Source organism: Fusarium venenatum (genome assembly GCF_020744135.1).
Source record: "Fusarium venenatum strain MPI-CAGE-CH-0201 chromosome Unknown EDB82scaffold_2, whole genome shotgun sequence".
NCBI lineage: Eukaryota > Fungi > Ascomycota > Sordariomycetes > Hypocreales > Nectriaceae > Fusarium > Fusarium venenatum.
The window spans coordinates 2,065,096-2,087,446 of NW_027072130.1; the positions used below are offsets into that span (position 1 = coordinate 2,065,096).

At 48.1% G+C, this 22,351-nt stretch overlaps 7 protein-coding genes across 7 annotated transcripts; 5 read left to right on the forward strand and 2 right to left on the reverse strand.

Annotated features, from left to right (window-relative positions):
- The first annotated feature begins 1,147 nt into the window (after positions 1-1,147).
- On the forward strand, positions 1,148-3,403 carry EDB82DRAFT_137816 (uncharacterized protein). Its single transcript, XM_025733555.2, has one exon. It carries the CDS (start codon positions 1,388-1,390, stop codon positions 3,206-3,208), a length of 1,821 nt encoding a protein of 606 aa, XP_025584449.1. The 5' UTR covers positions 1,148-1,387; the 3' UTR covers positions 3,209-3,403.
- Positions 3,404-10,817: 7,414 nt separating this feature from the next.
- EDB82DRAFT_137847 (uncharacterized protein) lies at positions 10,818-13,731 on the forward strand. The gene is made up of 4 exons (XM_025733556.2): positions 10,818-11,852; positions 11,912-12,016; positions 12,072-13,443; positions 13,497-13,731. The coding sequence occupies exons 1-4, from the start codon at positions 11,295-11,297 to the stop codon at positions 13,694-13,696; spliced, it is 2,235 nt and encodes a 744-aa protein (XP_025584450.1). The 5' UTR covers positions 10,818-11,294; the 3' UTR covers positions 13,697-13,731.
- A 1,368-nt stretch (positions 13,732-15,099) lies between these two features.
- On the forward strand, positions 15,100-16,858 carry EDB82DRAFT_137895 (thaumatin family-domain-containing protein). The gene is made up of 2 exons (XM_025733557.2): positions 15,100-15,859; positions 15,907-16,858. The coding sequence occupies exons 1-2, from the start codon at positions 15,407-15,409 to the stop codon at positions 16,693-16,695; spliced, it is 1,242 nt and encodes a 413-aa protein (XP_025584451.1). The 5' UTR covers positions 15,100-15,406; the 3' UTR covers positions 16,696-16,858.
- A 54-nt stretch (positions 16,859-16,912) lies between these two features.
- Positions 16,913-18,107, reverse strand: EDB82DRAFT_495886 (uncharacterized protein). The gene is made up of 3 exons (XM_025733558.2): positions 17,779-18,107; positions 17,542-17,710; positions 16,913-17,481 (listed from the first exon to the last, which is right to left on the reverse strand). The coding sequence occupies exons 1-3, from the start codon at positions 17,800-17,802 to the stop codon at positions 17,051-17,053; spliced, it is 624 nt and encodes a 207-aa protein (XP_025584452.1). The 5' UTR covers positions 17,803-18,107; the 3' UTR covers positions 16,913-17,050.
- Positions 18,108-18,424: 317 nt separating this feature from the next.
- On the forward strand, positions 18,425-18,818 carry EDB82DRAFT_523389 (transcription factor S-II-domain-containing protein; the record flags this gene model as incomplete). Its single annotated transcript, XM_025733559.1, has 2 exons — positions 18,425-18,434; positions 18,496-18,818. 2 exons carry the CDS (start codon positions 18,425-18,427, stop codon positions 18,816-18,818), a joined length of 333 nt encoding a protein of 110 aa, XP_025584453.1.
- A 154-nt stretch (positions 18,819-18,972) lies between these two features.
- On the reverse strand, positions 18,973-19,786 carry EDB82DRAFT_137915 (SOH1-domain-containing protein). Its single transcript, XM_025733560.2, has 2 exons — positions 19,459-19,786; positions 18,973-19,399 (listed from the first exon to the last, which is right to left on the reverse strand). The coding sequence occupies exons 1-2, from the start codon at positions 19,570-19,572 to the stop codon at positions 19,127-19,129; spliced, it is 387 nt and encodes a 128-aa protein (XP_025584454.1). The 5' UTR covers positions 19,573-19,786; the 3' UTR covers positions 18,973-19,126.
- A 31-nt stretch (positions 19,787-19,817) lies between these two features.
- Positions 19,818-22,335, forward strand: EDB82DRAFT_535414 (uncharacterized protein; the record flags this gene model as incomplete). The annotated part of the gene is made up of 3 exons (XM_025733561.2): positions 19,818-20,298; positions 20,350-21,609; positions 21,686-22,335. The coding sequence occupies exons 1-3, from the start codon at positions 19,920-19,922 to the stop codon at positions 22,333-22,335; spliced, it is 2,289 nt and encodes a 762-aa protein (XP_025584455.1). The 5' UTR covers positions 19,818-19,919.
- Positions 22,336-22,351: the final 16 nt, after the last annotated feature.

Genomic DNA, 22,351 nt, shown 5'->3' on the forward strand with positions numbered 1-22,351 from the left:
TCGTATCCATGTAGTTGCAGAGCTATCTTCAGGAACGAATCCAGCTTATGGGTTTGATTGCCGGCTGGATGCAAATGCGTACAAGCAAAATACCCCCAATATTGAAGAATTTGGGTCACGTTTCTAAATGGAAGCCATTGGGGGTGCCGGCAGTACTTGTTGGGGGCGGGTACAGAAAATCCACCAACCAGGGGTCCAACTATAAAGAAAAAAAAGCATTGCAGCGTAGTAGCAGTCATTTGAGTGTCAATCGCTGCATTTGAGCCTCCCGAACGAGCCTGGGCAGCACGCGTCAACCAACCTAGTACGATACATGTAGGTCTATGCCCACCCTCCAAGTCTGGACTCGGTGGGTCCACCCCTTAAAGAAGGTTTCCGGGAGACAGAATTGAATTGAAAGAATGTTTGCCGGATTACTACATTGGTTTTAGGATAACGTGGGGAGGGCTATTTTGGGGTTGAGAATGCTAAAAAAGTTGCTCAGTAAACAGCTTCGAATGTGTTTCAGCTTTTCGTAAGCTTAATCTCAATCTGTCCTCATGATCTGAGAATCAATTTCCCCTGTGTGGGCTTCAGCCCGTGGAAAGCGATTTATCCAAATGTCCCGTTGAATTAACCAGTGGATGAGACCCCCGAGGCCGGGGCTCCGCATCGTCCGCCTGACCTGCAAAGTGGGGTTGGGGTATTAGAAGTAAAGTGCCCCGCTAAATGGATTGCAGAAGCCGACTGAAAATCAAACCTGCTTTTGAATTTGACCCGGCGATCGATCTCCCCGGGACTGCAAAGTGGTCCTTGTCGAGGCACAGCAACACAACATCCAAGCCTAGCAAGCCTGGGTACCTAGCAAGCATCCCCAACACCCCGCCCTCCTTCCCTATCCGGTTCTGGGCGTGGGCGTTAGACTGAGACTGACTGTTTACACAGTCGTCAGCATTGCACACACATCGTTCCTGCCCTGCACATGTCAGTTTCTGTTTGACTCCAGCCGTTTGGGCGCCGGTCTCCCGCCCTGTCCTTCCCCCGTGTCTAACTCACAATGGCATCCCGAGGCTCCCTCCGCTCTACCCTCCGCTCTTTCCCCCACCCTTCCCCTTGTTCCCCCTCGATCCTCAAGCATTTATCAAGGCCGACTTCCTCCCTCAATCGTCTACCTTCTTCATCTTCCATTCTCCATTCACCATCATCTATCAAGCATACTACCCATCCCTCCATCTTTATATATACAAACAACAATCTAGCTCCTTGGCTACCAACTCTATTACAACTTAGTAGAGCTCAACGACACTCAACCTCTTCGCCACATCCTTTACTTTGCTAGGGACGGCTCCCTTGCCACGATATCACAAACCACAAACTCACAAACACTTTGTCAACATTGTGTGCAAGGATGCAATTCTCAACAACCAACGCACCCCATTGTCTGGTGCAAGATAGTTTCGACGACATAAACCCCAAGGACTTCCTCAGACAAGAATTCAAGTCTAAGCGACCACGAACTGCCGATATCCTTCTCGAGGAGCTACCACAGGGTCTTGTTCAGGATGCTGAAGCAACAGATGTCACAGGAGATTTCTTCTCAGCCAAGTCTGAGTTAGAGTCAGACCACGAGGAACAACTCCCCGACGGAATCGAAGAGACCGAGGAAGAGAGACAGAAGCACTGGTTCGTCGGTAGCATCGACCAAGGCACAACATCAACCCGATTCCTCATCTTCAACGGACATGGTGAACCTGTCGCCAGTCATCAGATGGAATTCGAGAACCTTTACCCCAGCTCTGGATGGCATGAGCATGACCCTATGACCCTTCTTGAATCTGCCGAGATTTGCATCGAGAAGGCAACTGAGAAATTCTGCGCCCAAGGACACAGTGTCGAGGAAATTCGCTCTATTGGTATCACAAATCAGCGTGAAACCACCGTTCTTTGGGACAACACCACTGGCGAGCCCCTTTACAATGCTGTTGTTTGGCCTGACACCCGTACTTCTGCCCTCGTCCGTGACCTCAAGAACAAGCCTGGTGCCGACAAGCTCCAGGAATCTTGCGGCCTGCCATTGTCTACCTACCCTTCAAGTGTGAAGCTCCTTTGGGTCCTTCAGAATGTGGAATCTGTTCGGGAGGCCTACGAGGATTGCCGACTATCATTTGGTACTGTCGACTCATGGCTCATCTACAAGCTCAACGGTGGGCACGCACGTGAGGGTGGACCCATCTTTGTCACCGATGCCACCAACGCCAGCCGTACCATGTTCATGAACCTGAAGACCCTCGATTATGATGATGATCTTCTCAAGTTCTTTGATGTTGACCGCACCAAGGTCAGCCTACCCAAGATTGTTCCCTCTTCCCACCCCACTGCCTATGGTACTCTCTGCAAGGGACCACTCAAGGGTATCTCTATTGCTGGCTGTTTGGGTGACCAATCTTCTGCCCTCGTTGGCCAGTGTGGCTTCAAGCCCGGCCAGGCCAAGAACACCTATGGTACTGGCTGCTTCCTCCTTTACAACGTTGGCAGCGAACCTGTCATTTCCAAGACCGGCCTGCTCGCCACTGTTGCATACGACTTTGGCAAGGGCCGCAAGCCTGTCTACGCTCTTGAGGGTAGCATTGCTGTTGCTGGCTCTGGTGTCAAGTTCCTCGAGAACAACTTGGGCATTATCAAGAACTCTGCTGAAGTCGATACTGTTGCCCGATCTGTTCCTGACAACGGTGGTGTCACATTCGTGACTGCCTTTAGCGGCCTCTTCGCCCCCTACTGGATTGATGACGCCAAGGGTACTCTCTTCGGTGTCACCCAACACACCAACAAGGGTCATATTGTGCGAGCTACTCTCGAAGCTACTTGCCACCAGACAGCAGCCATTCTGGACGCTATGGCAGCTGACTCGGGCCACGCCCTCGACATCCTGGCAGTGGATGGCGGTCTATCTAACTCGGACCTCTGCATGCAAACACAGGCCGATATCAGCGGAGTTCCTGTCGATCGCCCGGCCATGCGCGAGACTACTGCACTAGGCGCTGCTATTGCTGCGGGTCTTGCCACTGGAGTATGGAACGAGCTTGAGGAGCTTCACGAAGTGAACCGAAAGGACCGCAAGGTCTTCTACCCCGAGGCTGACCCCAAGACTGTTCGTCGATCCCGACGAAGATGGGAGCGAGCTGTCGAAATGAGCCGGGGTTGGTTGCAGGAGGATGAGGATGATGAATAAAATAAGGCGAGGACGGATTAGACAAAAGTTTGTAAACTTTTTGTCACATAATGACTGGTTTACTGGCGTTCAACTGGCATAGCGCATCATGAGCATAGGAGCTCGGCATCTGATATTCTGGGATTTTTAGTATAGCTTAAAAAGCTTCCATATAGTGCATAATACCATAACGATTTAAATTAAGCCTTTTTCAAATTACTGAATCGTGAGAGTTGTGATTTTGATAGTTAAGAATTTTGTTTATCTGAAGTATTTGATGCAGCCTGACCGCCTTGGGACTAGGCTAGTGACTAGAGTAGTCACTTGGTTTCAACATCTATGGCTCTCGGAAGACTAAAAAGACCACATACTACAATTGAGAATGCCATACATGTTGCTAATTAAAGAGTCAACAAAGCGATCATTGAGCATGCAATTGTGATCTATGGTGTTGAACAATGTTAGTAGCATGGAGAATTTGTCTCTTAGATTAACTAGTGGGTATACAGGCACAATGCCAAAACCGTCCAACCAGGTCATACTTCTACAAGACAACTGTTCTAGGGGTGTGTCCTATGTTGCGGAATGTGACAAATGGTATAGTAATCAAAAAGACAAAGGAGTGAAAACTGGAACGCAAGAGGGGAAAAGACTTAGGGGTGGCGAGTTGTCAGAAACCAGACAAAGCAAAGTAAAGTCAAGCGGGATACTCAACGTCGTGCTTTTCGGAATGCCTTGATGGGTTAGTTGGATTCGTAAGGCGACAGCAATGCAATCCATGCCGTGCCATGTCGCTACAGCACTCGCTAAGGTGAGACACCTTCTATGGGAGATTCTAGCCCTGGTCTTAATTTAGATATTCTAGGATTAACAAGACATCACGCGGAAAGAAAGAAAAAGTTGAGGTGGGCCTATCCCCTAATGCCGGAAATCCCAAGAGCAAAGTACTTGTTCGGATCCGAGACAAAGAGTATGGGGGCATGGGCCTTAGGCCAAGGGAGCATGTTGATCCTCGTGAGCAGCAAAAAATCAATCTAAGACATGTTGTGGGATTGATTGATTCTTGTGTGGGTTCTGTTTAGCTTGCCTGAGCTTGTGCTTAAGCGAACGGAGCAGAGCCGCAAAGACGAGCCGGCTCTAGGCCCCGGTCTTGAGCAGTTGCAAGCGTTTCCCCGCTCAGGCACAAACTGTTTAGAAAACGAGACTAACCTGATTAGGAGTTTCCGAAAAGATGGGGAAGACAAACCTTCATGTGACGGCTAAGATTGGATTCCGGGGCCAGATGAAAGAGGGGAGAGGAAGAGGTCGGGGGCTCCGAGAGCGGAGACAGATTATGATTATTACTGCACCTAATTAGTTGTTCTTTGCTTCACACCGTATCTGATAACTGTTGAGTTGTTGATTCAATTGAGTTCTGAACCCCTTTCTTTGGCTCTGCTTTGCTTACTTTACCCACAACACCACGTACCCCTTCCCCATAACTAACTCACATGCTCACGATGATCTTCACTTACTCAACACTGCTCACTAGATTAGATCAATTTATATCAGATTCTAATCTGACTCACCAATTTGTGACAAACCGACACACGCATTCTCACCCCTCCCTCGTTCCATCTCAGAACCCCGTCCCATCCTATGGGTCAGGGTTTTGACCCCAGTCCCAAGCTTTAATTATTAATGCATGACACTAAAAACTCTTGTCAAAACTCTTGTTTGTCACGCTAACCTGGAAGCTGCATGGGACAGCAGTCCAAATACAAGCTAACTTATCCATAGTAACAAATGCTTGATCGGTTGGTAATTGATTGACATGAGTATCCGTATATGATAGCTATCTAGTGTATGGAAATAGCTTCAATCTTGAATGTAACCTTGATAGAATGGAATTCTTTCGGCAGAGTCTCGCTTGTTGGTCCCACTCTCATGGGAAGGACCTGGCTTGCATCTTCCCATTCTCTACATCGGATATAGCTGTTGGGGAATTCCTAGAATCTTCCATACTACCCATGCGTCCCAATCACATGGGGCCATGCACGTTGAGTTTCCATGAGCATCTTGCCCTTCTATCCATATCCTCGGTTAACTATGACAGTTTCTTGGTTCTAACAGAACCAAGACAACAGCCGAAACCCACAGTTTCGGTCAGTACATAACTGCCAACCTAATTACGATTCCTACCAATTCCTACAGCTTCTAAAATCTCGCATTTGGTTCGATGGGATCACCGACAAGCCCTCGAGTGGATCCGTAATACCTTAGTAAATGTAGCAGCATGATCCGTCTTCTTGAGTGCATAGTAAACATGGAAACAACATATCTGCGTCCTATCAAAGGCCGCTTCGGATGCTTATCTGTATTCTCTGTAGATCGGCGATCTATATCGCCTTGGTTCTCTGCCGCCTCCAACGATCGTGATGCTGTGCTAAAAGCCATGCGCGTGGACTGTCAATATTGGACACACGGGTAAGTACTCTATCGGTCTATAGTATCTGTCCTCGTGCAAATTTGCTGAAGCGGAGTCACTATTTACGTAGCAATGAAGTTCCTAACTTCAATGTTCAAACTATCACTCAGAAGTAAGCCGCAGTCGAAGGAATTAGTGACTTTCACTTCGAGTCGGGATCAACGCCAGCGTGATTATCTACCAATATTCCTCTCCTAGGTGATATAGCCATAATTTCCGTGTAATGATCGTCCAGAAGTTATTATCGACTCGATTGATAACAAGGATATTGAAATATTGCTTCTTGAATATGATAGCAAAGCGATCAACTATAGAGATTGTCCTTTCCGCAACTCCTATGTGAATTGCACCTTTGTAATGCTGGCGATTGTAGAAGCAGAATATATCAAGTTCGAGACATATGCATCTGACAAGCCTCTCTAGTATGTTCGTGTTGATTGTAGGTATCTAAGAACTCTATAGCTCTATATCAAGATACCATTGATGGTACAGCCTTGTAGTCTTACTGAATCGTATCTACCACTCTTCCTACTTGTATGCACCTGGGTCAATACTGCGGCATCTCTGCTCTTTTCTCTTGCAAAGATTGATTGCATCGCAAGATATCAAGATAACATCAGTCTCAATGTCTAGACTAGGGACTCGAAAGCCAATGCAACTAAGAGAGCATGGCTGGTCTTCTTCACGAAGAAGTGTTATGCCATTTACTTCTTATAATTTGCATTCATGATAAGTCTTTGAGCTGTATCTCGGATACAGTTTCCATTTGTTTGAGCCTGACCCGATAGTTATTCTACATAGATATTTTGCTGGACTGTGGTGTATTTGGAAGGTGCTTTTTGCCATCAAGTTAAGATCGATGGATGGTATTTAAAATTGTCTCGTGATAACTTAGAGTAGTTTAACTGAGACTGTCTCTGCTGGATACCTTTTTGTTGTATTCAGATTTATTGGTGAGCCTGATCCTCGATCCGTTGACAAGCCAAGTCCCAAGCGCAGATATGGCACTATCAGAACAGGCATATCGTAGCAGAGCAAAACATGATTATCTTCTGGGCAACCATTTGGCTTTCAACGCTCAAGAATGTAGTGGCAGTTGGACGAAGCTTGTATGCATGTGATATATTCGCCATCAACAAGAGTTGGGGTGACAGAGCTTCGAGTAACCAACAGCAATGGCTGCATACCGTATTTATTGCACAGGAATACCGTCATAATAGTTAAGACGACAGCCAAATCTCTTTGTTTCATCGTTTGTGGCGATGAGCTCTGGTAGTGATTTGGGCTTGTGCTTCACTTGCTGGTGTTTGCTTCTGGGCAGTCAAAGGCCGATTCACTTACTAGTTTGTTATACTAGTTTCCTCAGGGGACATAACGGGAAGAAGAATATGAGGCTATTATACCTTAATTCAAGTAGCGCCTACGTAAGTTATGTATGTATTCGTGATACCTAGAGTCGAGTCGCGTTGTACGACTTCTGTTAAACTAACACTTATAGAAGTTTATCCTGTTTGGGAGAAATGAACTTTGCAATTATAAGTAATGGGTACTTTTGGAGGATTTTGTATATGTTCAAAGTCTCCAAGATTTAACAATAGCGAACTTCCATGCCCTTTCATCTTACGTGCTATGGTAGTGCTGGTGTATATCATAACCTGATTGTCGACTTGTGACACCAACGAACGGTATCACTTCTTTTTCTCTTTACAGCCACGTTAGATCTAAGCTAGATAAATCCGAGAAGATGTGATTACTTTTTTACTAGCAAACACATATCATGTTGTTAATGCTGAAAATTATGTACTCTGCCTCAGACTAGGACGGGTAGAGTATGTGCATGTGTCTAATCCAAACTTGTTGCTATTCATGGCCCGGCACCATTCATCGGTACCTTTTACAATTACATGCCTCTTCAGGTTACAATCCCAGTGTATCTATATTCCCCCTGACACATGGAGAGTCGGTCCATCAGCAACAGTTGCATATCTATGTAAGCGAGTTGCCATATGAGGAGGTTCGACGATCAGTCATACAGTAATAGTGCTCACATGTGCCAGCAGTCTTTAATGCGTTCACGTCTTCTCTTTCTATTCAGTCTGGGAGACTCTTATTTCCCTAATCTAGACTTACAGCGCTCATACCTCGATAATCGTCAAGGTATGTTGCCACCAGTAAGAGACATTCCAAGTCAGCAGAAGACTTACATTTTCAACAAACTATTTGCGACGTGATTGCTTGTTGAGTACCTGAGTTCATAATGCGATTCGAGCTAGCAATTACTTACGGATAGACCGAGTACTGTTGCACTTATGGAGAAATACTGTCATAATCGCTACTCCTTTCCGTTTAGGTCGATAATGCATTGGCGCATATAAATACACCGAGGTGACTTCAACATATCTACGTTAACTGGAAGTGAGCCAATAGGTATTTGAACTATAAATTCAGTAATTCCCCGAGTGTACAAACATTATTGTTATCCGTCCCGAGTAGCTCTGGCACTCCTACATTTTGAACTTGGAACATTTCTATGATACTTTAGTATTATGGTGACAATTGGCTCACATATACCTTGTCTGGTAGAGCTGGCAGTTTGTGCAAAGCATTATGCATCCATAAACGACAAGTACCCGCCTTTCATTCACGCATACACCACAGCTACACCATTCGTGGTTCAACAAGAATTCAATATACATATCTAACTCTCAACTCAGTCCATCTAACCTTTGACTCAATGGAAACAACCCAATTGTCTAGGCCTCCTGACTGAGTCCTAAGTTAATGTATGGCCAGAACTAGGTAAGCGCTTTCACAGCAGGCTATATGTCTAACTTTAAATGCACGCTTCCCTTTGAGCAAATGGTTGTATCGGATGGAAAAGCTTGTCTGATAGTGGATGATAATTGTTAAGGATCGTGAGTTGAACATACGCGCAAGGTAATATGGTATATCTCGAGGAGTACATCTCGAGAGAAAACTTTACTGATTTCCATTCAGCTGTGGTAAATCACACCACAATAAACGGGAACATAGAGCAGAGATGCTGCCGGGAGAAAAGCCGCTACTGATTTCAGACCATTGGTAGTCGCTGACAGCCAAGCTTCTCGTTGCTGAGAAAGGACGCAATTCCATGTCGAATCAATAAAGTTGATGAGAGACTGGAGCCAACCAAATGTACACGACAAAGAAATGGATCCATATAAAGTCCTACGAAAGGTCCTGAAATCCGGGGCCCTGCATCGATTGTCCTACGCTTGCATACCCCAGCTAGTGGGTAGCAGAAAAAATGTCATCCTAAGTCTTAGGGTATAAAAATAAATAGTCTAAGAACTATATTCTAGGGGGCATAAAGTGAACTACTAATTTCGTTTCTTATGCATCCAGCGGTCAATTTTTCTGATACCCTGAGGGCCAGGCCTCAACTCAAACCCAAGCCTAAATAAGCCTACGTTTGGGTGGAAGCGGCTGAGAGATTGATGATCTGAACCATAACTGGCACATGGTAACCAGGCTCGCACCTGTACAGTATTCGGAATGAACTTCTCTGTAGCCTGTTTTCTTTGTTGCTTTTGGAATGACTGTATAGGTAGGCATGATGAGTATGATACGAAGTAACCAACGTCATCAGCATCGTCATGGTCAATCTCGGCGTGACCGTTCTTTATTTCTTTTTTACCTTGGATACTAGGATAGATACTCATTATCTCGTAAGGGATTGCCGTATCGTATTGGGGCTTTGCTCGTGTCCTGCATTTGCATCTTCCCCACCATCCAGATCACTACCAAACGTCATGATCGATAATCATGAGGCACTTTGTCAAGTTTATAGAGACAGAATAGAATGGTATTCTTGAACTGACCTCTACATACTAAACATAACCTTATATAAACGTCACTCTACTCTAATATACAAGTATTTAGTTATTGGCACAGAACGGTTGCCGAAAAAAGAAACATCTCAGCCGGTAGGATTCCACAGCACTAATTTAGTGCTGGATAACCCACAGCCACAATGGGAAACATCCATCGCCCAGTGTACCATCAGATTCATCCTGTCAGCAAACCATTGGACTTTGGTTTATATCCCAAAGAAAGAGCCTGTTGGACTGTCTTCTTTCAGTACAACCTTATTTTAGTGATCTAACATTGAACCGTAATTTAAGTTACAGAACACGTTGGGCCGTTATCCCACGGTCTTGCCAATGTTAATATTTAACTTAGTAACAGTAAGATCATGAACTTTCTCTCAATCAGAAAAACGGTGTAAAACAGACCTTCTTGGTCGCTAAAATGCACCTACAGTAGCATTACAGAAGGACATGGGTCCTGTAAACCCTTGCACTCAGCCTTAAACCGCTGGAAAGATCCTAGCTCTGTCAGCTGCGTCTCTACCATGTCTCCACTGGAAGCGGTCGGACACTGCTTTCTCGTCTCTTGTTGCTCGTTCTATTGGATCATTCATCTTTGAAGCGGATATCTAACCCAGCTCGCAGCGCCTCAATTCAGCCACTCACTAAACCTCAGCTTATTAGCCAAGCCCAGAAGGAAGAAGGTACCAGCATCCTCATTCTTCTTTTAACATTGATAGAGCCTTAACAGCATTTCCTAATAAATCTACTCAGTACCTGAACATTTCGCCTCTTCGGCCAACCCGTTCGTCTTTTCAACTGCGCCTCTTTGTTTGATCGTGTCTCGAAACGGTAATAAGCACTGAACGGGCCAACGCGTGTATCGTATCGACGCCAACCCGACAAAGCCCAACCCACTTTGAATCTCACGACTCCATCTGTCACTACGACCCTACACAACGGTGCAGAGACATTCTTCAATTCCCAAGATACCTAAAAAGCCCACAGATTGGAAGTGAAAGACCAAATCCAATTTGCCTACCACCATCCATACAGTGTTTGCCCAAGCTTCGAGCCTGCATCAAGCCAGAAAACCTGGAGTATCAACAGTCTGTTTTCGGTGCATTCAGCTTCAAGCCAGCTACAAGCCCAAGCTCAGCCCAAGCTCAATATTATTAACCAACCATCCCGTGAAGATCTCAGGCTCGCACACCCCTCTTTGTCCCTTCGCACGCTCCAGCAGTCTGTCTTTACTAGCTAGGACGCGACGGGACAGGACTGCTCAGTTCAGGACTCAACAAGAATTGAACGAAGCATTATATGGCATTAGCATCATAGCTTCAGAACCAGAATCAGCGCAACCATACGGTTTGACGGCCGATTACCTGTCCTTGGTCCTTTGCCTCGCCTCTCGCTATTCCTAGGTTCTCAAGACGAAAAAGAACCTAGCTTGACCATTTTTGCTTGCTGCGACTGAGACTGCCAGTGTACTGCTCTGTCGCTGCCCCTCCCACGCCCCCGTGCTAATTTCTGACCCGAGCCCAAACCTGACCCTCCACTCTTACTCTCAAATCCCCCTCCCCCTCTTACGCCCAATCCTAATCCGCCTCGATCCAAACCCCCCTCGTCCTGTCCGTCCTGCCCCCCGTCCTAGTCCCCGTCCTGCTGCGGCGCCTCGCTCACTCGCTCGCTGCCCTTTGTGTCTGTGCCTGTGCCTGCCTCTACCTCTTTTGACCTCTTGGGTCCTACTTCTCAACCCTTTCCCACCTCTGCTTCCTCTCCTCTTTTCCATATGAGTTCTATGAACTCCCGCTTCAAGAGCCTTGGCTTCGGAAAACGCAAGTCCACCGCAAGCATACAGACCCCGGAAGGTCTAACACCGAGCCCAACCCCTCCTCCAGGTCAAATACCGCAGCCTCCTCAGCAGCTACGCCCTGCCTCGATCGCCCCATCGTCTTCGACGACGAGTCTTCCGATGAATCACCCGGGCCCCGGCAACCGTCCGCCTAGCTATACTGCAAACTTCCCTGGCCAAGCTCCTCTTGGTCGAACCAGTCCTCTCACTCAACAACCTAACCGCACTCCTCCTACTCAAATGGTCGGCGGTCCTCCTCCGATCAACACCGGAGCCCCCATGGGCTACCCTCCCGGTATGGCTCCTATGGGCCAAGGTCCTCCTCCGATGGGAGGTCCTCCCGGGTTCGGACAACAACCACCACCTCCTCAAGGATACCCTCCTCCCGGTCCCCCAGGCGGACCCATGAACCAGCAGTTTCAGCGACCAGGCCCTGCCGCCGAGGTTGAGGGTGCTAGCAAGAGCAAGGCTCAGCTGATTGTTGGAATCGATTTTGTAGGCACATTGAACAGCCGCCGGTATGGCAAGAAGAGTGACTGACAAACAATCCATAGGGTACTACATTTTCTGGTGTCGCCTTTGCATTTGCGACCAACAACGAGGCCAAGGAAGATATTATCACCGAATGGCCCGGTGCCGGTTCTTACACAAAGCAAAAGGTACGTTGAGAAAACGAGATGGCTCAATTTCTTGAGCTGACATGATACTTCCCAGATTCCTACGGTTCTTTACTACGACCAATACCAAAAGGTGGTAGGATGGGGACCTGATATTGCTGACGCCCTCGCCCCTACCGGTTATCCCAAGCCCGGTGTGCAAAAGGTCGAGTGGTTCAAGTTGCAACTGATGCTGAGCGGTAACACATACATTGACCCCATCAACCTCCCTCCTCTGCCCCCAGGAAAGTCCGAGATCGATGTCGCCGCCGATTACCTTTTCAAGCTTCGACAGGCTATGCGGTCAGCCCTGCAGAAGGCATTGGGTGAAGTCTTTAACCGAGAAGAGCGCAATATCCGATACTACCTCACTGTCCCTGCCATTTGGAACGATGCTGGAAAGGCCGCCACCCGAGCCGCTGCTATTCAGGCCGGTTTCCTCCGTGACGAGAACGACAACCGTCTGACTCTCGTCTCAGAACCTGAGGCTGCTGCTTTGTTCTGCTCCAAGACCGGTCTTCTGGATCTCAAGGTGCACGACGCCGTTCTGATTGTGGATTGTGGCGGTGGTACTGTCGATTTGATTGCGTACGAAGTCGAGGAGGAAAACCCATTCACTGTCGCCGAGTGTACAGCTGGTTCTGGCGACTCATGTGGTTCAACAGCCCTGAACCGTAACTTCAGCAACATTCTCCGCACCAAGATCCGCAAAATGAAGTTGCCTGATGGCTCCAAGACGGCCGGCCGAGTCTACGCCAAGTGTATCATGGACTTTGAGAACCGAATCAAGGCTGACTTCCGAAACAACGGTCAAAAGTGGGCTGTTGATGTCGGTATCGAGGCCGAGTTCCCTGAGGCCGGCATTGAGGAGGGTTACATGACCTTCACCAACGAGGAGATCCTTCAGTGCTTCGAGCCTGTTGTCAACCGTATTCTGGAGCTTGTCAGAAACCAGATTATCGCTATTCAGGCTCAGAACCGTACTCTTCAGAACATTTTGGTTGTCGGTGGTTTCGGTGCCTCTGAATACCTCTTCCAGCAAATCAAGCTCCACGTTCCTCCCCAGTTCCAGTCCAAGGTTGTTCGACCTATGGACTCCGTTGCCGCCATTGTGAAGGGAGCTGTCACTGCTGGTATCACAGAGCGAATCGTCACCCACCGTGTTGCCCGTCGACACTACCTCATGGCTACTCTTCAGCCTTTCAAGGAGGGCTACCACCCCGAGGCCTACCGTGTACCCTCTCTTGATGGAAAGGATCGCTGCAAGTTCACCCGCCAGATCTTCGTCCAGAAGGGCCAAAAGGTCAAGAACGGCGAACCCGTCAAGGTCTCCTTCTTCCGACAAGTGGCCCCAGGTGCTACCCTCATGTACGAAGATGTCCTGTATGCCTGTGACGATGACGTCTGCCCTGAATATACCAAGGATCCCCGTAAGTTTGACTGGAATCATAAACCCAAAGCCATGACTAACAACAGTATGCAGGCATTAAGGAAGTCGTTACCCTTACTTCAGATTTGTCCCGCAAGAACCTGGAGAAGGACTTTGAACGCATGGATACCCCTCAAGGCACATTTTACCGCGTTTACTTCGATATTTACCTGACGCTGGATGGTTCAGAATTCAGCGCCGAGCTGGTTTGCCAAGGCGAGGTCATGGGTCGCTGCCGCTCTCGCTTCAGATAAACAGGATCAACAACGGGAGAGAAAGAGAAAAGTCGATAAGTTTAAGGTTCACTTTGAAACCGCATGATACCTAGGAAAACGCAGGTCGAGATGACACCCATTCAGAGCGTACGGGGAGATTATTTAAGACGGCCTTGAGAGCACTTGTAGAGGCCTTTCTACATGTCGAGCGAAATATGTTGGATTTAGTATTGAGAATTGAAATATAGGAGCGTGGTAAACAGACCAGTGTGTTTGAGCCTGGTGCTACGTTCCGGGTACAAGAGGGAAAGAGTTGCATGCCTGAACGACATGATGATTACTCGTATATAGACAATGAATTCCAGTTGAATGAACGCATGTACCCAAGTATGTTGCAGTGGTTACTCCCTGACCGAAGGCACTGCCTTTGATGCACACCGTCATCTCTAGCCTCATAACCCATTGAACGTTTACTGTTGATCACATACGACCAAAGCTCGTAGAGAATACGGGGTCCCGTCCGCTCCCCCATCGTCAAGCTGCGAAGCGCCGGATTAGTAGTTGGGTCGGTGACGACCAGCGAATCCCCGGTGTTGTATGTTTTTTTTTTAGTTAATTTCTATTTTTTTCCTCCCTTGTTTTCTTGAAGCCTTTGGATATGTTGTGTTCTTCAACATGAGTTGTCAGCGAACCACAATGTTTGACGCACCTAGGATTAGGCTTTTCTGACGGTCGATGCTAGTGATTGAATGAAACTAACTGGTGTTAAATTGCCCAATTAAATCGAGTTAAAGTAAAATTAGGCATCTCTAGGTAGATATCTGAGCTTATTCTGTTTGCTGTTTGTGATTCCCAATATGAGTTCATAGAGGTAGGTATCGTTGTATGTTCTATTGCAGGCGGCTCCTCTGACGTCATTTCCACCGTAACAGACAGGCGCCCAGCCAACATGAGAGCATGGCATCAATTTCAGCCATCCCATACTTCCTTCCTTCCTTCCTTCCTTGAGCAACCTGGGCGGGATCCCAGTGTGGAATCCATTAGTACCTACCATGGATGTTTCTCTGCTCATTCAATCACTGTCATTCCCTTGTTTATCTTCTCTCTTCTTCTTGGCCTTCTTGTAGACTTTTGATTCTCACCTTTGCTTAAGACGGCTTCTTTGGCTTTGTCGGTTACCTTATAATTACCCTTCATCCTTCTTCTCCTTTTGTTTATCTTTTGGACGATCGAACACCAAAAATAGTTGTTATCCCATCATCGTCATAACCTTTCTTGCCCCTTGTCGTTTCAGATATCTCGACTCGTCCTCTCATTGCCGTGCTTTCAAGCTAGCCTAGCCTACCACGTCTGCCTCGCCCAGACCACCCTGCTCGTTGGGCCAATCGCCCGTCATTCATCTGGTCATTTTCTTGAATCGCAGATCACTTGGACAGGGGTGATCAAGAAACAGTTGCTGGGAATCAAGCAAGCGGTCCCGGTTCGCAGCTTCGTTATCGCCTATACGTCACATTCGACCCTGGACCCTGGCTCCATACCAACACCACGCTTGTGTTATATCTATCCGCCTGTCAACCGCTGCTTGAATGCCTAGCTACTTGGACGTTATGATCACCAATTGTTGATACTCACTGCTTTTCACCTTGGATTCAAGGCCAGTTTGTTTGACAGTGGCATTGGATTGCAAACCTAACCACATATTTCTTTAACATCTTTACCCAACCTGAATTAAGCCTTGCGAGTCGTGAAATGGGGCCCTCTTCAAGACGTAGAGGCGTTAGTAGCATTTCCATCTGTCGAGTGTTGGTGCCTACTCTTGCCATTGGTCTCTTTCTGCAGACTGCAAAGGCAGGTGGCTCAAATGCTGCCGCCAAGAGATCAGACAAAGGACTTCTGAATTTCCCAGGACGAATTAGTGCTGCAACACGAAGGGAACCGGATGACTCCAGCGACTCTGATAGGCCTATCCCTTTGACCATCACCAACAAATGCGACTCAACAATATGGCCCGGTATTGCGACACAAGCTGGCAAAGGCCCAGGAACCGGAGGCTTCGAGCTCACCCAAGGAAAAAGCAAAGACCTTTGGGTCTCATCGGATTGGCAAGGACGGGTCTGGGGTCGCACAAATTGCACAGTGAAGGATGACTCGTGCTCTTGCAAAACGGGAGACTGTTCTGGAAAGTTGGATTGCGAGTCCAGTGTAAGTGCTCTCTACAGAAACAAGCCTTGCATTTCTAACGGTAACAGGGTGCTACGCCAGCGACTCTGGCTGAATTTACATTGGCTGGTGGTATGGAAGGGAAACAGACCTTTTACGATATCTCACTGGTAGATGGTTACAACCTCCCGATGGGTCTCAACTACATTCCTGCGAAGAACACGACCTTTGTCCCACCCAACCTTACCAATTGTGCCTGCATTGCATCTCCTAGTTGGATTTATGCAAGCAGTGAGACTGGAACCTACTACACAAACTCAACATACCCTGTTCCGTTGGAAACTCAGGTTAGTAATGAGAACGCTCGGAACTGGTGTCCATGGAAGTACCTCGCTTTCCCACCCACTAAGCCTGGGGATGGAGTCTACCCTTATCCAGACGACGACATCCAACGACCAGAGTTCTCCCCGTGCAACAGCGCATGCGCTGCATACGGGACTGACAAGGACTGTTGTGTTGGAGAGTACCACGACCCAGATGTCTGCAAGCCGTCGGCCTACAGCAAGAGGGCAAAGATAATCTGTCCCGATGCCTACAGTTTCGCTTTTGACGACCAGCAGTCCACTTTCATTATTCCCACAGGCGGAGGATTTGAAGTCATCATGTGTCCCAAGGGCCGGTCGACTAATATTTTGCGACAGCTTGGAAAAGAAATGAACGAGCTAGCTGAATCAGGCGGTCTGTCGGAGTTGACACAGAAGAAGCTCACAGACGTCACTTATATTGTATCTGAAAAGAGCCTTGGAAACAGTGTCTTGCCCACAAGACTCCTGATGGTTTCGACAGGATTGGCAACAGCACTTTGGCTTCTTGTCTGAGTGCGTCTCCTGTTAGTCGGAAAAGTAAGACTTACAGATAGCTCCTTTTTCCAGAGTTCAGGCAGGCTCCTGTTCTCATAGCACTGCTTTTGTGCACTTACGCTGCGAACGAGATGCCCACGACTGCATGATAGATGAAGAGGAGGAATTGATACCATCCCTGTATTAGAAGGCTTATACCCCTTATTTTCGATAACCTTAGATAAGAAATACTTATTCTTGCACCTTTGCGTAAGCTACCTTGGTTCTATCGCTCTGATATTCAATGCTATATGCCTGCCCATATGTTGATCCGCTTCTTCTCATGAGAAGCAACCTCTATTTGAATGATTTATAAGCGCCGTATATCGCTTGTCTATTTGCGCTGTTTCTCCTTCCGTCTCCTCTCCCATTCAGCACGCTCCTCGTCATCACTGCCACTGAACTCAGCATCATCGTCACTCTCGTCCGGAACATCAAGCACGGCACCCTGGCTACCCGAGTTGTTTACGGTGATGAAATCTCCTGCATTTTGGTTCGCATATTCGTGCTTCTGGATGAGCTCGCGGAGTTCTGTGTTGGTGGGGTCGACAAGCTGGTATGGGGTGAGGCGGGCCTTGTTCTTGACTCGGGTGTTGGAACCGGCCTCGAGCATCATCTCGACAAGGGCGTTACCGAAAGGTCGCTGGGCAGGCGGCTCCGAGTTTATCCATCTGATGACAGTGTGAAGTGGTGTGTCGCCTTCCCGGATGTTTACAGGATCGCACTCGAATTCGGGCTGGTCGAGGAGGTGGTCGATGATTTCGTCTAAGGGCGGTGGGGGTTAGCTCGTTTGGATCTCATGAGTTGTATGTATGTGAGGCGCACAATTTCCGCGAGAGGCAGCTTCATGGTAGAGGTGGTTGCCCATGACGGTTTTGGTCTCGTTGAGGAGCTTTGAGATTTCGGCGTCGGTCTTTGACTCTAGGCATTCGTCGAGAAGCTCAACGTTGTTGCGGCGGCATGCTTCGATCAAGATTTCCTGGACGGAAGCGCCCTAATGATAGAAAACGTATGAGTATGAGGTCCTCATGAGTTTGATCATGGTGAAGTGACATGACTTACATCGTGTTCTTCGTCTCCGGCCATGTTCAGGTCCCTGGTTATCAAATTGTTGTCGCGGGAGCGGGGTATAAATTGACCAAAGTCGACAATGACGATAGCCGGTTTTGAAGATTTGGTCAAGGTTCAAGAACAAGGAGCCGTAATGTGTGTAAGCGGCTTTCGTGTCGTTCAAGGCTAAAGGAGGTAGTAGTAAAAGAGGTGGCAGTAAAAGAGGTATGGACAAGACCACCTAAAATCAGGTACAGTTTTGATCTTGCTTGAAGTGTTTCGTCAGGCGGTGTTTGGAGGGGCTGCCCGACGAGAGTGGAGGGCTGATGCTGAGACAGACGCCTGAATGTACTAACCTATGAGCTTTCTCAAGGCGGAAATGGCGGGGGATGGCGCTAAAACAGCAAACAGCCGCCTGAGCGATGAGACCCACCAGCACTGTACCGTATCCAGAAATGGAATAAGCATCCTGCAGTACCCGCTCGAATTCATGGAGCCTCATTATCGTCGGCAAAATGAAAAAAAGTCATACTCCGAGTTTGCCTTGGTACTCAACAACGCGATTACCTCAACGACCACTGCCAAACCTGAGAGAGTATCCTCCCTATAAATTGGATACATATTCAACTATTCTACGCGCACATTTCAAACCGCCGTCATGTTGCTCTGTAAGACTCTCCAACCCCAAATCGATATGCACGTTCCAAGCTGACCAACGTCAACCTCCAGTCTGCCCCCATTGCGCGAACATTCTCACTGTCTCCCTCACCAACACGCGGACCAATCGACTCGAGTGCCGCACCTGCCCCTTCGAACACCACATTACCGAGCCTGTCTTTTCGCGACGATTGTACGAGCGTGTCGAGAGAGAAGACGTCTTTGGCGGTCCCGGCGCCTGGGACAATGCGCAGAAGGGTCCTGCTCAGTGTCCTGCCGATGGATGCGATGGCGAGGAAGCTGCCTTCTTCCAGGTCCAGATTCGCAGTGCTGATGAGCCTATGACCAGCTTTTTCAAGTGCATGTCCTGTGGTAACCGGTGGAGAGAAAACTGAGCTCAAAGGACTTTCTTTGAGTTGCGAGTCGATGGGTTGTTCTTTGTATGCGAGGAGAATCGGAGTTGGATCATCAAATGCTTGTCTTTTTAAAACAGTTTAGTCAAGAATATGCCTGCGGTGCCAATTCGTCATTGCTAAGCAGTGTTGGTACATAGGCTGATATTATTTCTTCTTGCCACGGCAATGTTTTCGCTTTTGCTTCGAAATATCAAGTATTTCAACATTATTGCCTGACGCCTGGGTATCATGTATGAAGTTCGTGTCATGTTTTGCTCCGCGTAGCATTCCGACTCGGTAGGACCATTTCAGTTCTCGCGGTGCCAGTCGACGGAGGCTTTCATGCCCTCCTCCATCAGTGCCCTTACTACATCAGGACTAATAATCTGTTGTCGGAATGTTTCCTGCTGAAGGAGCTCGAGATGTCGTAGTGTCGGGCCAGGGTATGTCAGGTATTTAAGATACGGCGGCTTGCTCCAATACCGAAGGTAGGCAAGGTATGCGACAAAGGCGGGCTGGTTAAGGAGCTTCTGGGATGCGAGGTGGTTGAGGTAGGCTGGGTTCGCCAGAGATTGAACAAACTATGTGAAGTGGGTTTTAGTTATGGCTATACTGAGCTGGGAGAAGAGGCAGGGCGAACCTCGAGTTCAATCTCGAATCGTGAGTAGCCACCATATTTGGGCTCCTGGTCTGTTTGAGTAGGCGCGGGGGGAGGTGATCCCATTGAGACGTCTTGAGATGCTTCTTCTGCCATGTTCAAGGGTATTCGTTGGCTCGAAAGGAGACGGAATGTTAAGGTAGGCTGATCGCGCTCGTGGATGGCGATGCGCAAAAGGTGGATTAGTTGGAGGTGTGTGTTTGATGTTGGTGTCTAGGGGTCTGTATACTAGGAATCTTAGTATGCTATAAATGCTGAGCTGAAGGCCAGAGGGTACAGAAATACTCTAACACCTAAGCGCCGTTTGCACCAGGCAGTAGCGCATTAAACTTTCATAACACCGATTTATTTTGTCTACCTTCACTTGCTTTTAATTCTCTACCTTTCACCTTCCACTATTCTCTACACCTGTTTAATACTACGACACCTGTTCATCTTTCACGATGAGCGCACAGCAGCCCAGTATATCCGAGATGCGCGAGATGCACGAACTCCTGGACAATTTTTTGCGTGGCGACGTCGCAGAAGCTCAGCCAGAGCTCATCCATGCTGTCAAAGCCCTGTTTAAAGCAGAACCGGAGTACCGCAAACCTACCACAATCATTCCCACACATGAAGTAGATACGCGTCATGAATACGCTATCAAGATCGAGGAACAGATTCTCAAGCACCGTCCAGACTTCGAGTTTACTGAGGTTCATTTAGTCGGCATCATGGTTACTCCTCTACATAACCTTGAGCCCGGTGGTTATCTCTCATACCGCCAACACTGGCACGATTTGGCCTACAAGATGAACTCACTACGTTGCCTGGTGAAGCGATGTAAGTTAATCTCTCTTCCCTGTACAATCTCACTTACTGACGAGTCTCAAGACCTTCTCCAGAAACCCGAAACCCCTGAGTCGTACGCTGTAGTCGCGACAACAACAGGTCCACGTCACTTGACAAGTATGAGCAAAAAAAGGGCCAGATCTGTATCAAATAAATCGAAATCGACATCTCGCAAAACACGGTCTTCCAAGAAGAATGAAGACCCTGACGCCGCCTTCCTCCCGCCCAGCGACAGTGAGAACGAAAAGAAACTCTGTCGACAACGTGACCACTACAGATGCATTTTTATGCAGACTGCCGAGGGAGAATGCGCTCATATTATTCCTCAAAGATGGAATGATACGAGAGAGAACGTGAACCTAACAGAAAAGGTCATTCATGTCGCCCGGATGTTCCTAGACGAAGATACCTTATTCAACCACGCAGACCTTTTTGCTCACCCTGACGACGTGGGTACTACCGATAAATGTTGGAATATGCTGTATTTTAACAGGCAACTCCATTGGTATTTGGATCACACATCGATCGGGTTCAAGTGCCTTGGTATCGATCCTTGTGAAGACGACAAAACAAAAGCAGTCGTCGTCATCCAACTCAACTGGCTACACCGTTCCAAAGATAAGCCCAAGATCGTTACCAGTAAGGGCGACGCAAATGATTTCGACAAGCTGATCAACGGACTGCGACAATTTGAAGAAGATGGCAGACCCGCCCGTGTTGAACCTGGGCAAGGCATGTTCGCGGCGGTACGAGTTAACAACAACGTACCTCTCATATCCGGCCATATTGCCCGTATAGAGATGCCAATTGCAGATGCTGTAAAGTGCCAGGTTATGTTGGATTTGGCCTGGGCCTTGAGCGTCGTTGCCGCCATGAGTGGTGCGGCTGACTGGCCAAACCTCCTTCCTGATCACGACGACTGGGACGAAATCAGGCAAAAGGCTGCTGTTGAACGATGGGTTGAAGACCAAGCACGACGTCATCTTGTGTCGCCAGAGCAGACTGACACCTCTGATTTCCTGCCTCACACCTCCGATCTCCAACATCGCATGCCAGACCGTCCATCTCATACCTCTGATCTCCAACCTCGCACGCCAGACCGTCCGCCGTACAGTCCAGATCGCCTACCTTACACTCCACGTCAGCCGCCAGCAGGAAGACTACAGTCACCAATACCTCTAGGCGAAATCACCAACCGATCCCGCCAGGATAGCTCTCCTGAGAAACGAAAGTTGAGACTTGAGGTGCTTGGCCAACGAACAGAGACAAGCTCGCGTAGAGACGACTCTCCTCACAAGGGGAGTGAGAAACTCCAGCAGAGCCAAGTACCGGGATCCCCATCAATCGTTTTGCAAACAGAAGAACGACGTCGCGATAGTTCTCCTCGCAAGTAGGATGTCAAAAGCTGAAAAAGACGGCGTCAAGTATTTGACAGAGGGTGTTCACGAGTTTACCTTGGCAACCGGCGCATTTCTGAAGCTGTATGCAAGTCCCTGGACTCCTGTATACGGTGGCTGGGCTTTCCAGTACGGCAACGGTCATGACTTTGATATCCCTTCAGGGATGGACGTGGCCGTGATTCATGGCCCTCCTCAAGGTATCCTCGACTTTGCGGGTATGACGGGTACCCACGCTGGATGTTCAGAACTTCTTGCAACCGTTGCTCGTGCGAAACCCAAGATTCATTGCTTTGGGCATATCCATGAAGCATGGGGAATGCATCATGTAACCTGGGATGGTAACGAAATCGATCAAGATCGGTCACGACAGCTTGGGCTTAAAGGGCTGCGACCGAACCGGGTGACACAGGACAAAGAGACAGCCCAGATGACGAGGGAGAACCTCATTGAAATGAGCAAGCAAAGAGCTGTTCAGCTTGACTTGACTCAAGGCGATACTCAGGTAGTTCCAGGCAAGCAGACGTTATTTGTAAATGCGGCGATCATGAGTATCAGATATCGACTAGTACAGCTGCCGTGGCTCATCGATATTGACTTGAAAAGGGCCGAACAATTAGCCCAAGTATGACTCGACAAAAGCGGAA

Excerpts from the sequence above, each read along its gene's own strand:
- EDB82DRAFT_137816 (XM_025733555.2), top strand. The coding sequence starts at position 1,388 with ATGCAATTCTCAACAACCAACGCACCCCATTGTCTGGTGCAAGATAGT.
- EDB82DRAFT_137847 (XM_025733556.2), top strand. The coding sequence starts at position 11,295 with ATGAGTTCTATGAACTCCCGCTTCAAGAGCCTTGGCTTCGGAAAACGC. Across the intron at positions 12,017-12,071 it reads GTTCTTACACAAAGCAAAAG|ATTCCTACGGTTCTTTACTA; the intron begins GTACGTTGAGAA and ends GATACTTCCCAG. Across the intron at positions 13,444-13,496 it reads TGAATATACCAAGGATCCCC|GCATTAAGGAAGTCGTTACC; the intron begins GTAAGTTTGACT and ends AACAGTATGCAG.
- EDB82DRAFT_495886 (XM_025733558.2), bottom strand. The coding sequence starts at position 17,802 with ATGGCCGGAGACGAAGAACACGAT. Across the intron at positions 17,711-17,778 it reads CCGGAGACGAAGAACACGAT|GGCGCTTCCGTCCAGGAAAT; the intron begins GTAAGTCATGTC and ends TTCTATCATTAG. Across the intron at positions 17,482-17,541 it reads AGCTGCCTCTCGCGGAAATT|ACGAAATCATCGACCACCTC; the intron begins GTGCGCCTCACA and ends CACCGCCCTTAG.
- EDB82DRAFT_137895 (XM_025733557.2), top strand. The coding sequence starts at position 15,407 with ATGGGGCCCTCTTCAAGACGTAGAGGCGTTAGTAGCATTTCCATCTGT. Across the intron at positions 15,860-15,906 it reads AGTTGGATTGCGAGTCCAGT|GGTGCTACGCCAGCGACTCT; the intron begins GTAAGTGCTCTC and ends TAACGGTAACAG.
- EDB82DRAFT_137915 (XM_025733560.2), bottom strand. The coding sequence starts at position 19,572 with ATGGCAGAAGAAGCATCTCAAGACGTCTCAATGGGATCACCTCCCCCC. Across the intron at positions 19,400-19,458 it reads GATTCGAGATTGAACTCGAG|TTTGTTCAATCTCTGGCGAA; the intron begins GTTCGCCCTGCC and ends CACTTCACATAG.